The 14,395-nt window shown below is 34.1% G+C and overlaps 1 protein-coding gene across 1 annotated transcript in view; it reads left to right on the forward strand.

Annotated features, from left to right (window-relative positions):
• PICALM (phosphatidylinositol binding clathrin assembly protein) overlaps nt 1-14,395 on the forward strand; it is a 138,933-nt gene that overhangs the window by 90,910 nt on the left and 33,628 nt on the right. The window contains exon 12 of the mRNA XM_006895264.1: nt 3,305-3,408. Coding sequence (XP_006895326.1) covers nt 3,305-3,408 — 104 coding nt within the window. The remainder of the gene's footprint in view (nt 1-3,304; nt 3,409-14,395) is intronic.

Raw genomic sequence — 14,395 nt, forward strand, 5'->3', positions numbered from 1 at the left:
TCCCATTCATCTATGTTATCTTCTCCTGGTTGTAGCTTTTCCAGGATACTGGGAGACTATTTATGTTGTGGATTAGGACTTCTAGTGTTGTTCCTAGCTTTTCTTTAATGAATTTTAAAGTAGAGCTTTTGAAGTCAGACTCTGGTTTGAGTCCTGGTACTGTTAACTTCTTAAACTTTAAGACTTCAGATTCTATATGATGTACAGTGCTCTAGTGGTTTAGTAGTAAGGAGCTGTGCTGCCATCCCAAAGGGATATAGTTCAGATCCGCCAACTGCTCCATGAAAGAAAGATGAACAGTTTCCTTCTGTGTGATTTATTGCCTCTGAAAACCTGCTGGAAGATGAGCTATGAGTTTGTTTTTAAGTGCCTTCGAGTCGCAGGCAACTCATAGTGACCCTGTGAAGGAGAGTCCTCAATGCTTGGGTATCCCTCATCCTCTCTCCAGGTTGATAGGGTTTCCGGAGGCAAGCTGTTACGGAAGTGTGTGCCACTTCTCCTTCCAAGCTTGTTTTAATTGGGGAGTTCCACCCCACTCTCTGTCTGCATTGGGTAACCAGCCATTAACGCATTTGACACATCAGTGCCACAGTGTTCAGCCTCACAGCAACCACCAGTGACCTCTGTATGGCAACTTGTATACCAGGGCTATACGACCTAGAGGAATATCTGAACAAAAGCAATGAAAGACAGGCCTGAGGGCCGCAGATTAAAAGTCGCCCACTTTTGGCTTGGTAGCATTGCCTTCTGTCCACTGGGCCAGCTGATCTTTCTCTCAGTGTTGATGTTATTGTTGTTAAGTGCCCTGATTTGCAGGCGACTCATAGCAACCCTGGAAGGTCCCCTGGAAGGTCATGTCCCACCTAGGGCCTTGGAAGATTTAATGTCAGCTGAATCAGGACTCTGACTCATGGCAGGTTTGAGGGCTCAGGGCAATTTTTGTGTTCTTTGGGCCCACGTGGGGGTCAACAGAGCGGACATGCCAGATGAACTGGGGGTCTGGCGGAAGGACTTTGCCATCATTTGGGTGTGCCTGGTTAGTAAGACCCTAGAAGGTCGTGTCTGAATAGCACATACCACCGTCATATAATTAATGTATGGTCTAGATTGGTGTTGTCCGGCTTTAGTAAGCAAAAAAAAAAAAAAAACTACCTGGAGGGAATGTTATTAAACCTAGATAATCTGTGCTTAGAAAAGGAGACAGGAAAAAAAGAAGAAAACTTACAGTGATGCAGTGACTGGAACAGTGGGTTTTAAGCACAGCTGTAGTTAACAAGAATGAGACCAGACCAGGCAGTTTCACTCTTCGGTATACAGGGATACTGTGAGTTGGAGCACCCAGCAACAATCTAAGCCTCACACTCAAAGAGAGTTTTATTCAGTAAGTCCAGGATAGGGGTCAGGTATTGTAATTACTTGTAAGCTCCCACAGAAAGCTCAAAAGGAATATATGATTAGGTTATTATTGGCATGACAAGGGTCCAGAATAAGAGTTGCATAATAAAGTAGTGGTGGTTGGGGGGGGGGCCTGTATAATAAGAAAAAACTTTTTATCCAAAGGAAAAAAGCAAACTGAGGGGAGGCAAGGAGAAATATGTGCAACAGTGAATAAATGGAAATCCAAGGTCTTTATAAACTTTCATTAAAATCTTAAAAAAAAAAGCAAGCTTTAGTGGTGTAATAGTATGGAGGTCTGTGGTTTGAATTTACCAGCTGCTCCACAGGAAAAACATGGGCAGTCTCTTCCCATGTGATTTACTGCCTCTGCAAACCTGCCAGAGGGTCAACTATGTATCATTCCTGATTTGGTGATAGACAACAAGAGCAATCTTCTAAAGAGCGATACTAAGCTCCCACGAGACTAGGCTTTATAACACAGTGGTTTGCATATAATAAAGAGTTCCATAGATCAAGGTAGGGGTTCTCCCTTCTTTTATTTTTTTGTCGTTATTTATTAACCCAGCCTCAAAAAAGTTTTGTCCTTGCTCAGAGTGAGTTTTAACTAAACTGTGCCCTAATATTCTCTTAGTGTTTTTCAGTTTATCTTTCAGCTTGCCCTTAATTCTTTTTTTTTGGTATGTTGTTGTGTACCGTTTAGTCTCAACCAACCTATAGCTTACCCTCTGGAGGATTTTCAGAGGCGGTTAATCGCATGGAAAGAGGCTGCCCATCCTTCTTCCACAGAGCAGCTAGTGGCCTTGAACCATGTCTTGCTACTAGGCCACCAGAGCTCCCTGTAGTGCTTTCTTTAATATTTACTGAATCTATTCCAAGATCTTGGTAACTTCGTAAAGGAGTCACTCTAGTTTGGAACAGCCAAATGGAAAGAATGTGAATGTTTGAGGATTCACAATTATTGGTTAAAGACCTAATCAACTGTTTATTTCACTTATATACCAATACCCTGTAAATGATAATGCAAACAAATCCTTCAATGCATTTAAATAATGCCTATTTTACACTCTGTTTCTCGAACACATTAAATACATTTGTCTTTTTTCTTCAATGTTTAGTTGTCATGTTAAGAGATTCTAACAGAGCTCTTTTGATTTGTGGGAAGGAGTTAAAATGCCAGCCCAAAGACATGCAGTTTGGATTCACCAGCTGCTCTGTGGGGGAAAGATGAGAGATCTCCTCCCATGTGATCACCCTCTGAAAACCTGCCAGAAAGTTTTTAACTATATGAGTTGGTTCTGACTCCATGGTACATAACAACAATAAAGGTTTTAAAAACTATATTCAGTGAGATTATATTGTTAAAATATATAGCTCATAGCATATCTTTTCAAAGATAAAGGGAACAGGTGAATGAGAGACCTGTACTTTTTTGACGTATTTTTATAAAAAAGGCTATTTACAAAACTATTTTACACTTAAAATATATCTTCAGAACTTAATTTATTTTACTAGGGGCAATAATAGCAAATATCTGCATGTACAAGTTCTTTGATTCATTTACTTTGAATGCTAAAAATAGAAAAAAATTTAAATTTTTGTGGTTTTATATTTTGTAATTATGTTACTTTTGTCTCAATGAGGAAATCAGTGTTTACTTGGGAAAATCAGGAAGTGCAGTTATTTGTATCCTGTGTAAATTTAGATCATACTTGAATTTTTTTCTCTCAGCCTTTTTGGGAAAAGATACCTGTGTAGCATGAAGTGTATGAAATTATCTTCTTGTACCTTCCTTATTTTGAGATTTGTATTGAGTTTTAGTCCTCAGTTATATTTTTCAATTTTTTCAATTGAGAATGATGCAAAATTAACCTGACGCGTAAAATATATTTCCAAAATCTCTTTTTAGCACATCAAAGCTGCCAAATGATCTGCTTGATTTACAACAGCCAACTTTTCACCCATCTGTACATTCTATGTCAACTGCTTCTCAGGTAGCAAGTACATGGGGAGGTAAGCATTAACGAATTCTATACAGGATGTTGTGTTGCTGTCCTTTCTCCCCATTCTGTAGTGCTAAAATGATTTGGATTGTATTTAGTTACACTTATTACATGAAAAATTGAGAAATCATAAGATGGTAGTAAAATAATCGTGTCCCTTAAAGACATTTTATTTGTTTATAAATAGAATTTTGAAGATTGAATAAACTTCTAAAATGAGATCTAATAAAGATAAAATGAAAAAGGGCCAGATACGTGAAATTTGAAGTCATTCTTTCAGTGTTGATGTTTCAATGTTCTTATTATTCAGTAATAAAAACATACATAATGATTCTTTACTATTTTTTTTTATTCTTTATTAAAAATAAAATTATTTGTGTGGGGAATCTCTTATAAGTAATAGAGTTCTAGTGAAACACAGATGCTTTTGTCACACAGTCTTCGGACTGGGAATCTCATGCCAGACTTTATGATATTTGTGCTTAAAATTTTTTACTTAATTTAGACCTATCAGATTTTGCTGCTCAAAGAAATACTTTTTGCTATACCAACAGGAATGTTTTTTATCCTAATTTGAGTATTTCATTTTCTTGCATTGTTGAAGGAGGAAGACTGTAGTTCCTGTCAGTATTGAAGCAGTTTTACTTGGAATTTTGCTTAGTTGTTTTTTTTTTTTGGCGCTTAGTTTTGATTCTTCTGTTTGTGTATGCATATATTAATTTAAGGACCGCTGGTGGTACAGTGGCTTAAGCCCTCCACTGTTAACTGTGAGGTCAACAGTTTAAGCCCATCAGCTGCTGTGAAAGAGAAAGAAATAACAAAGTGTTTCTACAAAGATTTATAGCCTTGGAAACTCAATAAGACAACTCTTCTCTGCCCTGTGTGGGCACTATGTATCAAAATCGCCAAACAGGAGTAGATTTTTGGTTTACCTAGAAGTTGTTAAAGAAAGGAAGGAGGTATTTTGAGAAAGAAGAGCATTGTCTGAATAGATAATGGAAAGTACCTTGGAATTTTTTATTGGTACACATGTAAAATCTGAATTGATAGGTATAAATCTCAATGCAAAGATAAAATTGTTTATTTTTCTTGGAACTTTTAAGGCTATGGTCCATATTTTATAATGCAAGTTCTGTGAAAGCAGAACTTTATTAATATTTTGTTCACCGCTATATCTGGAATACCCACAACATGTTTTAATATATAATACTCTGTTAATGTTTATTGGATGAATGGACTTTTTTTTTTCCTCCTGGAAAAGTTTGAAGCTATAGCAAAAAGCAGAGATGATGAAACATTAGGGGTTCACTAGGTTCTTAGACTTACTAGATACGAGCTTTACCTTGAAAAAAAGGAACTGGACTCTCCTGTTAGTTTCACTTAGCTAAATCTGTATTTTTTAGAAATGATAGGTTAGCATAAATCAGTAAAATGATAGAAATTATTGAGCAACAAATTGAAGGTTGCAATTTAAGGTTAAGAATTTCTTAATATTTTCCTGATTATTATTGAGTGTTTTCAATCTAATAATTATCTATATCCAGTTAGTAGGAAAAATTATAGTAATTTATATCAGAATAAACATGTTGGAATACATTTTATTATATACTTAGTTTTTTATTTTAGATTATTTTGTATACTGTTACATAAAAAAGTTTCCTCATTTTAATACTTAACTGGCCATGACTCCTAAAAGTACTAAAAATACAAATCAGTGCAGTGGAAACAGAAGCAAAAGCAGTTATTATTTTTTTAAAAACTTACCATTATATGTGGGGAAGATCTTTTTTTGATTCCCCACATTTTACATAAAACTAAAGCCTGTTTTCACTTTCATATTAAGTTACAGTCAGCCCTCATACCTTTGAGTTCCCTATATTCTTATTCTACCAACTATAAATTGAAAATACTCAAGTGATGAGAATTAAATAGTCAAAGCAATCCTTCAGAGGCTAGAAAATCCCAGAAAACCCTGGTAAGCCAATTATAAATCATCTTGACCTTGCAGGTTTCCAAAGTTGAACATCTGTATAGGAGACAACGGCCTATCTTTCTCTCCAGAAACAGCTGATGGATTTGAACTGCTGACATTTCTTTTAGCAACTTTGATCCATTAGGCATTATGCCAGTGGAGCTTATCAGAGGCTAAAAGGAGTTGTAGAATGCTATTTATACAGCATTTACATTGTATTAACTAGAAATGATTGGGAGGATATGTGAGTAGTTATATATCTCACTGTGCTGTTTTTAATAAAGACTTAAGCTTCTTCAGTTTTTTCTGTGAAAGAAGTGAAATTAGCATGTAGCCTGGAACTAGTCTCCTGAGGATACCAAAGGACAATTCTGCTTACAAGTTGTTGATAGTTTCAGGATTTTGACTGCTGAATAATTAAGTAATTGTACAGTATTTTAAGTGACGCTCTTTTATACGTCTTCATTCAACCAGCATAGTTTTTTATGACATTCAGACCAAGGTTTTATTTTTTAAATTACAGTTATATTAAAAGATAAATCTTGTGTCAAAACCTTTGATCTTAACAGTGAATTCCTAAAGGCATTTTGAAATTTACCATTTACCTGAACACTATAAGTATGCAACTTAAAGTCTTGTTTCATGCTAATTTTATAGAGTATTAAAACTCATTGCCAACAGGCCAGAACTGACTTATAGCTGAACCTTCATGGTTTTTCAGGCAAAAAATTGTGTAAAGGAGATTGTTCACCTTTATCCTAAGAAGTTGTTGGTAGATTCATACCACTGCAGAGGTGTGACCTTTAGATTAGCAGTTTACCACTTTACAGAATATGCCTCCTGAGCTCCCTTTATGTAGTATGTAGCAAGGCAAAATTACTATCTTTAAAATATAATTCTAAAATCTCATTCTTTTATGTTTATTTTCTAGAAATAAATTCTGATAACAGACCTGATAATTTACTTTCATTCTTATTATAAGCACCAAAGATGTAATGTACTTCCCAAATATATGTAGGTTAGTGGTAAAGTTAAGAAGAACAAATCCGTGATTACATGAAAGATATTTAATTTTCTGCCCAAAAAATTAACTGTGAGAGCAAGGTACAAGCTAACCTAGTCCCCTTATCTCATTTAATGAGCCTTGAAAAGACTTGAGTATCTATTACTCTGGAATACAGCAGATCTAAAAGAAGAGAGTCATTGTCAACTCTGTCATTGTTGTATATTTTAGACAAGATTTCAAAATTTAAATAAAAATGATCCTTTAAGAGCCTCAATTCACATAACCTGTCATATTGTGCTTGGTGAATTTAATACTTCCTTTTTAAAGCATTCCATTTTCTTTGTGTGAAAATAAGTGTCACGTATATAGCACTTTAAGTCTATCATAATAACTCTTGTTATTTTTATCCTGGTAGTAAATTTTTGTGTTTTTAAAATGTCTACTATAATATAAAAAATTCTTAGTAAGAAAACATTTAAAAAGGTTTAAAATAAGTAGAATAGCGTTGCAAGCTTAGCTGAAGCTTAATTTGCAGTAACTGCAATCTTTATCATTTCTTAATTGAACTTTAAAAATTATTTATACGGTGTTGATTTGACACTAGTAAATTAATATCACCTAAATTATCTATAGTGTTCTGACAAATAGATTCAAAGCTGATTTTCTTTATTTATTGATCAGATATACATGTGTTTGCTTGTATTTATGCATATTCTTTTCCCATAATTTTAAATTAAGTGCTTAGGTGAAATAGTATTAGTAGAACAGCAGATAACCATAACCTTTTTGAAGCATGTCTGTTCTTAGAAATTGATCTGTTAAAGAAATACATGTCCTTTTTTTCTGAATGACTTCTTTTATGACTTTTGTGTGGAAAAACTATAAAAGTATTTTGTATTTCTTACTTGCTCAATATATTTGCAATGTATATTAAAAAATTTTCCATCATTAAATACCTAAAAACTACTTTGAACCTCATTGGTCAACTCTGAACTTAATGCACCTACTTTTTTAGGCAAGTAGGGATTATAGTGATCTTTGCTGTTTTTATTTTAGTACAAAAGGCAAAGTAATATGTTTGACTGACGATTTTATACTTTATATTTGACTTTTTCTTGTTCTTTCCTCACTTATTTAATATTTTGGAGGATGAATTGCTGGGAAAGATGTTAGATAGCATTAGTTTGAATAAATGTATTTTGGAATTTTCTTAAATAATTGTGTTGAAAACTTGTAGGCTTTTATTTTATAATATGAGCCGATTTTCCATAGGAAAACTTAATTCCTATAGGAGTTATCTTTTATTACAGAAATTTTTTGAAGATTTATTTAAAAGATCTGTTGTATTTGAACTGATTATTGAAATTTAATATTCTGCTTTTCAAACAGTTGTATTTTGGACTCGTGGAATATAAGTTCAATTTACTGACTTGAAGGAAAGTGTATCTACACTATATTGGTCCTTAGAAATTATTGTTTGCTGTCACATTGAGCACAACTCCACAACAACCCTATGAATAAAAGGCTTCAAGCCTTTCTGTAACTATTGTTGTTTCTCAAAATTCATAGAGTTTCCAGAGGCATGTTGTTTAGGAAGTGGATGCCACTCTTGCTTCCAAACCCACCTTAAACTGGGAGCTCTACCAAACACTGTCCACCATGGGTAACTATTAGGGCATTTGACATACCAGTGCACAAGGTTTAGTACTATAGCAACCCTAGGTTAACCTCACTATAGCATATTAACAGAAGAGACCTCTTAAAAGAATGTTCCTCCAAAATATAATAACAACTGACTTTTAAATACAAAGACCATCCAGGGGGTCTTGTTGATTCTAAACAAGAGACTTATACCAGCCAATATAATATGTTGCTGCTATTATGATGTGCCATCAAGCCACCTGCAACACATAACAACCTTATTACAGCAGCTTTGAACCCTTCCCTGTCCTGAGCCAATGTGACTAATTCTGACACACCAACCCCCACTGCCCTAGTTACTGTATCAATCCATCTCAACTGGGGTCTTCCTCTCCTGTGCTGTCCCTCTCTGCTTCTGAGCATGATATCCTTCTCCAAGGACTTGGTCTCTCCTGGCCACATGCCCAAAGTATGTGAGATGGAGCTTCAGAATTCTAGCCGCCAAGGAAAAACCCTCTCGGAGACAGACCTGTTTGTTGTCTTGGCAGTCCCTGGTATGCTCAAGACTCTTCTCCAGCACCACAGCTTGAAGGCTTCAATTCGTCTTCTGTTATCCTTAGTCATTGTCCAGCTCTCAGAAGCATAACAAGTAATTGCAAAGACCTTGACCTGGATTAGGCGCATTTGTCATAGTCAGCTTGATTCAAACTTAATAGCACATAACACATAAACAAAAAACATAACTCTTTAGGAGCTCCTGACAATTGCTGCCATGAGCCTAAGTCATTTTAAAGTTAGGGAGAGTTGTTTATCTTAGAGATTGGGTGCTTCCCCCTATTAGTTAATCTTAATTTCTGTAGAATAAACTAGACTGCCTAATACTGTGATGGTGCCACACTTTTTCAGTAGAGGCAAGAATTTACATTATCATAGTGGAGGAGTATAATCTGGTCTTTGTGTTGTAAGAGAGAAATTACTATTTTGCTATTGTTTCTTTTCTCTTTTACTTCTTAAACTTGTTTCTTTTCTCTTTTACTTCTTAAATAAACTTAAAGGGAGAATGAATAGCATATATACACTAAATGATTCTAGAAAAACTTTTAATGTAGGATATAATAATAATAATAATAATAATACATATTTGCTTTGTGGCTCTATTAAGAAATAGCATTTCCTATTATTTTCTATGAAGAAGTCATATAAAAAACCAAAATTTTATCTAAGCTTTCATAGCTGTTCCCAGTTTGCTAAATATCCAGCCTTTTGTCTTTGTTCTTAATATTCTGAAATCCTTTTCCCCAGCATAATACATTTCTTTTACCTTTTTTCCTCCCTTCAAGCCTATGCAAATTATTTACAGATGTTAGAAATATCTTCTTCTAATTTACTGTTGCTCTCCTTTCTGATTCTGTTGTTTTATTTGTGCATTTTTTTAAAGTGTATGCTAAAATAGTTAACATAAAACTTAACAATTTTAACCGTTTTAAGTGTGTCATTCAGTGACATTAATGATACTCAGTGTCATCACCACTCTTTAAAAAACTCTCCATTTGCCAAAACAGAAACAGTATATCCACTGAATAGTACTCTCCATTACCACCTTCCCTTTCTTATCTCTGGTCCCTAATATCCTCTAACTGACATTAAATCTCTTTGAATGTTAGATATCCCATGTACATGAAATATATGTGTTCTTGTCTGTGACTTACATGACATAACATGGTATTTTCAAGGTGCATAGGTGCTGTAGCATGTATTAAAATTTTACTCATTAAAACTTGTATTCATGAATAATATTCCATTGTGTGTGTATACCACATTTTATATATCCTTTTGTTGTTGTACACTTAGACTGTTACATCTTTTGGCTGTCAATAGTACTTCTCTAAGTATTGATGGAAAAGTATTTACTTGACTTCCTGCTTCCACATCTTTTGGATATACATTTAATGGTAGAATTGCTTGACTATATGGTGATTTTAGATTTTAGTTTATTTTTTTAAGAACTACCAAAATATTTTACATTGTTGTAGTGCCATTTTAGATTCCTGTAACTTTTTAAAATTTTACTTTTACCCTCTATATCCCAATTGTTTGAGTAAATATAGTTAAACAGCCAAAGTTAATATATTCTTACCCTGAGCACAGAAGATACATTCTTTTTGGTTCTTAATCTCTTTGACCATTAGCTTCCTAATGCTGGACACAGAGTCTTTCCTTAGTAAACTGTATTGTTACATTCACATAAATATTTCATCTAAGAATTCACTTTAAAATGTGTTAAATGCCATCCTCCATCTTGGTAATTTGGTATTTTTACATTTAAGATTAATAAACAATAATATAGCTACTACTTTTTCGCATTGTGCCTTTTGACTAATTACATTACTAATTTGCTTCCTTTCTTCATTTCGCTATAATGCACTTGGACTGCACAGATCCTTTCTCTGCTACTGTAGATGCTGTTGATGATGCCATTCCAAGCTTAAATCCTTTCCTCACAAAAAGTAGTGGTGATGTTCACCTTCCCATTTCTTCAGATGTATCCACTTTTACTACTAGGACACCTACTCATGAAATGTTTGTTGGTAAAGTACCACTTAACGTTTTTTCCAATTAATGTTTACTGCTAAGTATTTTTTACATATTCATTGATTAGTTTTAAGGCATTGCAATAATTATTTCAGATTTTAATATCAACTTTTAAAATAAGCTAAGCATCAATAATGTGATGAAATTTAAAAATTAACTTTAATGTCCCTAATTTTTAATGCAGGCTTCCTTTAAGGTTGAGCTTTTTATTTTTTAATTTATTTTTAGTTTTTTTTGTTATATAGTACTTTAGCTGTCTAGAATCACATACAGGATCATAGTTATTAGTTTAGAGAATTGATTATTAGGAGAATACTTAGAGTATCTCTCTAACGTATTTATAAGGGGATGGGGGTAAGTAAGTGTTTGCACACGTGTGTGTCTCCATGTTTTTTTCCCCCCCTGTATTCTTGGGAGAAAAGGTGATTATCCCTCTTAGCAGTTTGTTTTTTTGGGGGGGTTTGTTTGTTTGTTTTTGGGGGTTTTTTTCTTGCTGCAGATACAATTTTAAGTTGTCTTTAAGTACAAACCCTCTGCCCCCTTCTTAAGGCTCTCACTATGTTATTAACCTAGAGAGATAAAGTAGGAAGTAGATATTCAGCAGTTTAACACACTATGGTTTGTGCCACTAGACCTCCCTGAGAATGATGTTTTAAAAATGATCAGACTACTATTTTTCAACACAGTGAAACAGTATAAGATTATCCAAATTTAAACATTTGATTAGGCAATGTGCATGTAGTCATTAACACACCCCAAATAGATCAAATGGTCATATTCCAAGTATTTTGTTAGGCATACCGTGGTTTTTTTCCAGATATAACATGTGCATGCAAATAATAGCCCCCACACATAACCCACATGAAAGAGAGGCACAGTTGGTGGGAGGCAACATTTAAAGCCAGTGCTCTTAATTTTGGTATTATTTTTAAAAACTTTGTGTGTTTCTATATATTCCTTTTTTTAAATTAGAACAGCATAGAAGCTTCACACTATTACATCTGTAGAGAGGATGCAGCATAGTAACAAAGTCCTAGAGATCAAAGCTAGTCTAATAGACTATAGAAAGAAAAGAATAACAATCAGAGAAAAGATATGGAAGCTGTTGGGAGAAAGATATTTACTGTTTCAATTTTTTTATTTTCAAAAAATGTAATGAATATTCTAAGAATCACTTTAATTCTTGATCTTAAATTTAGGCCAGTGGATAGTAAAGCTGATAACCAGATATTCCAGTGAGCATAGGTGCATTTTTAAGCCTAAAACTCAGAATTGGTAGTGATGTTGAGTTTACAAAGCTCTGAAGAAACAGTTTGGACCAGATCTCAATTCTTAGACTGAAAAGAGAATATTACTGTGATTTTATGGAAATCTAAATATATGCCAAGAGCTAATTAAAGCAAAGCCCAGGGTAGAAGAGGATGGGAATCATTCTCATTATAGCCTCTTTTTCCTTGGAAGTCTTTTATTTAACCCTTTGCATTTTCTTGTTGATTATAAATTATACAAGTCAAAGTATAAAATAAAATACACCTTTTAAAATTCATCTGCGAAGCTCTAATAAAAAGAAAAATATGTACTCTTATGAAAATGAGTACACGTGGGAAAAATTAGAAACCACTGAAGCCAGAGGTTAGCTAACTCTTCCTTAAAGGATCAGATAGTAAATATTTTTGCTTGTGGGCCACACAGTCTATCACAGTTACTCTGTTCTGCCGCTATATAGCTATAGTCTAAATGCAAACGTGTACTTAGCTGTGTCCCAATAAAACTTTATCTACAAAAACTTGCAGTTGCATTTTGCTGACCTGTGGCCTTATAAAAGTCTTTTAAATAAGAATCTTTTCAACTCAGGTTCAAAATTCCTGAAAAGTAGAGTTACCCAAAGTAGTAAGACAATGAAAGGACTGCTCAAGATGTGTCATTCTTTTTTATCTGCATTATCAAAGTAGCCAATATTTGTGGGGCCATTTAAACTTGAGTTTATTTCTATTAAGATGCTAAATAAAATTGTACTTCTTCAGTTACACAGATCTCAGTGCAAGAGCACAATGGCCACATGTGATTAGTGTCCATATTAGACATTGTGACTAGTAGGTATCATACCGGACAGTAAATTTTTCTATATTCTTTTCATCATTAGACGATACTGTTCTAGAACAAGAGTTGGAAAACTTTTCCTCCAAAGAGCCAGATAATATTTTAAGCTTTATGAGAAACAAAGTCATTGTTGTGTATTTTTCTTTCAAACCAACACTCTATACACTCTTAGTTCATTGGGTTATATAAAAACAGGCAGCCAGTGGTAGTTTGTCCGTGTCTGCTTTACAGAAGTAAGAATAACCCAAAAAATAAGAGTGGCAAGTAGGTAGATAACCTTGTAACCTTGTCAAAACTTTCATTTTATGTGATACTTAATGTAGTAAGCAGCTTTTCCTCATTGAAACTACAAGAATATAGAATTGTTAGTCAAAAGAATGGGTTGTGGTCCTACTTCTATCATGTATATGCTTAACAGTCTATACTGCTTCCTCATTGGCAAAAAAAAGACATTAGAAGATAAAATAGTAGTGTTAGGTATGTATGATTCAACTCCAACTCATGGTGACTGTATGTCCAACAGATCTGTGCTGCACCATCGTCACAATCACTGCTGTGGTTAACCTCGTCGTTAGAGTTAGGTGATGGTATTAGTCCATCTATGTGCAGGACTTTCTTCTCCTTCACTGAGTCTCTCCTTTTCTAAGACTGGTGTCCTTTTCCAAGTACTGGTCTTTCCTGATAATATGCCTGAGTGTGTAACATATCAAGCTGTTAGCCACAAGGTTGACAGTTCAAATCCACCAGCCACTTCATGGGAGGAAGTTGAGCAGACTCCTCCTAAGAAAACTTACAGCCTCAGAAATCCCTGGAGGATTGCTCTGAGTCAAATCTGACTCAATGGCAGCAGGTTGGAAGCTCTTTTAGGATTAGCTACTACATATTCTTTTTTTCTAAAGAGTAGTGTTGATTTCTGTTTGTTTTTATTTGCCCCCACAAATATACCTATTGTTTATTGTAAGGACAAAATTCACTTTTCATATGTGAATGTTTATTGGCTAGAAAAGCCAGTGAGGGGGCCTGGGAAGTTTGTCTTTTAATACAGTATTTAGTTTTTTGAAGATACTTGATGATTAATATGATAGTTCTTTTTATAGTACAATGCTTGGGACAAAGTTGCATGTTCTTTTTTTTTTTTTTTAGTAATAATTTGAAGAATGTCATGTGCTTAAACTCTTTGTATTTTGTTTCCTTTTCTCAGTTAACTATACCCACTCTTTCTGGAACTATTCTACATTTTTGTGACCCTCAGAATTATCATACTACTACCTTTATTTGTTATTAGCTCTATCCTATAACCAGTTTATTTGTTGGCAGGAAACAACAGTTCTAAACTTTAAGTTAAATGATTTATTTTCTTTAAATAAAACTAAGTAAGACTTTTGCTTGTGAACAGCAGATAATTTGTTTTCTTGCCCAATTTTGTTTACCTTAAGTATGCCTACCTTTTTTCTTATTTTAATTCATACTGAGGACTTAGACATTCTTTTGTCTTCAGAAGAATTAATAACATTTTAATATTACAAACTTAAGAAATGTGAAGCTCTTCTTACGCAGCTGAGTTATATGGAAAATGTTGTTGTTGAGTACTATCAAGTTGGAGCCAACCCATAGCTGACCCTCCTGCAGATTTTCAGAAGCAGTCATTTTCAAGGGAGAAGATTGCTCATCTTTCTCCCATGGAAC

The sequence above is a fragment of the Elephantulus edwardii genome, unplaced genomic scaffold (genome assembly GCF_000299155.1).
Source record: "Elephantulus edwardii isolate Elephantulus edwardi_28Jun2011 unplaced genomic scaffold, EleEdw1.0 scaffold00163, whole genome shotgun sequence".
NCBI lineage: Eukaryota > Metazoa > Chordata > Mammalia > Macroscelidea > Macroscelididae > Elephantulus > Elephantulus edwardii.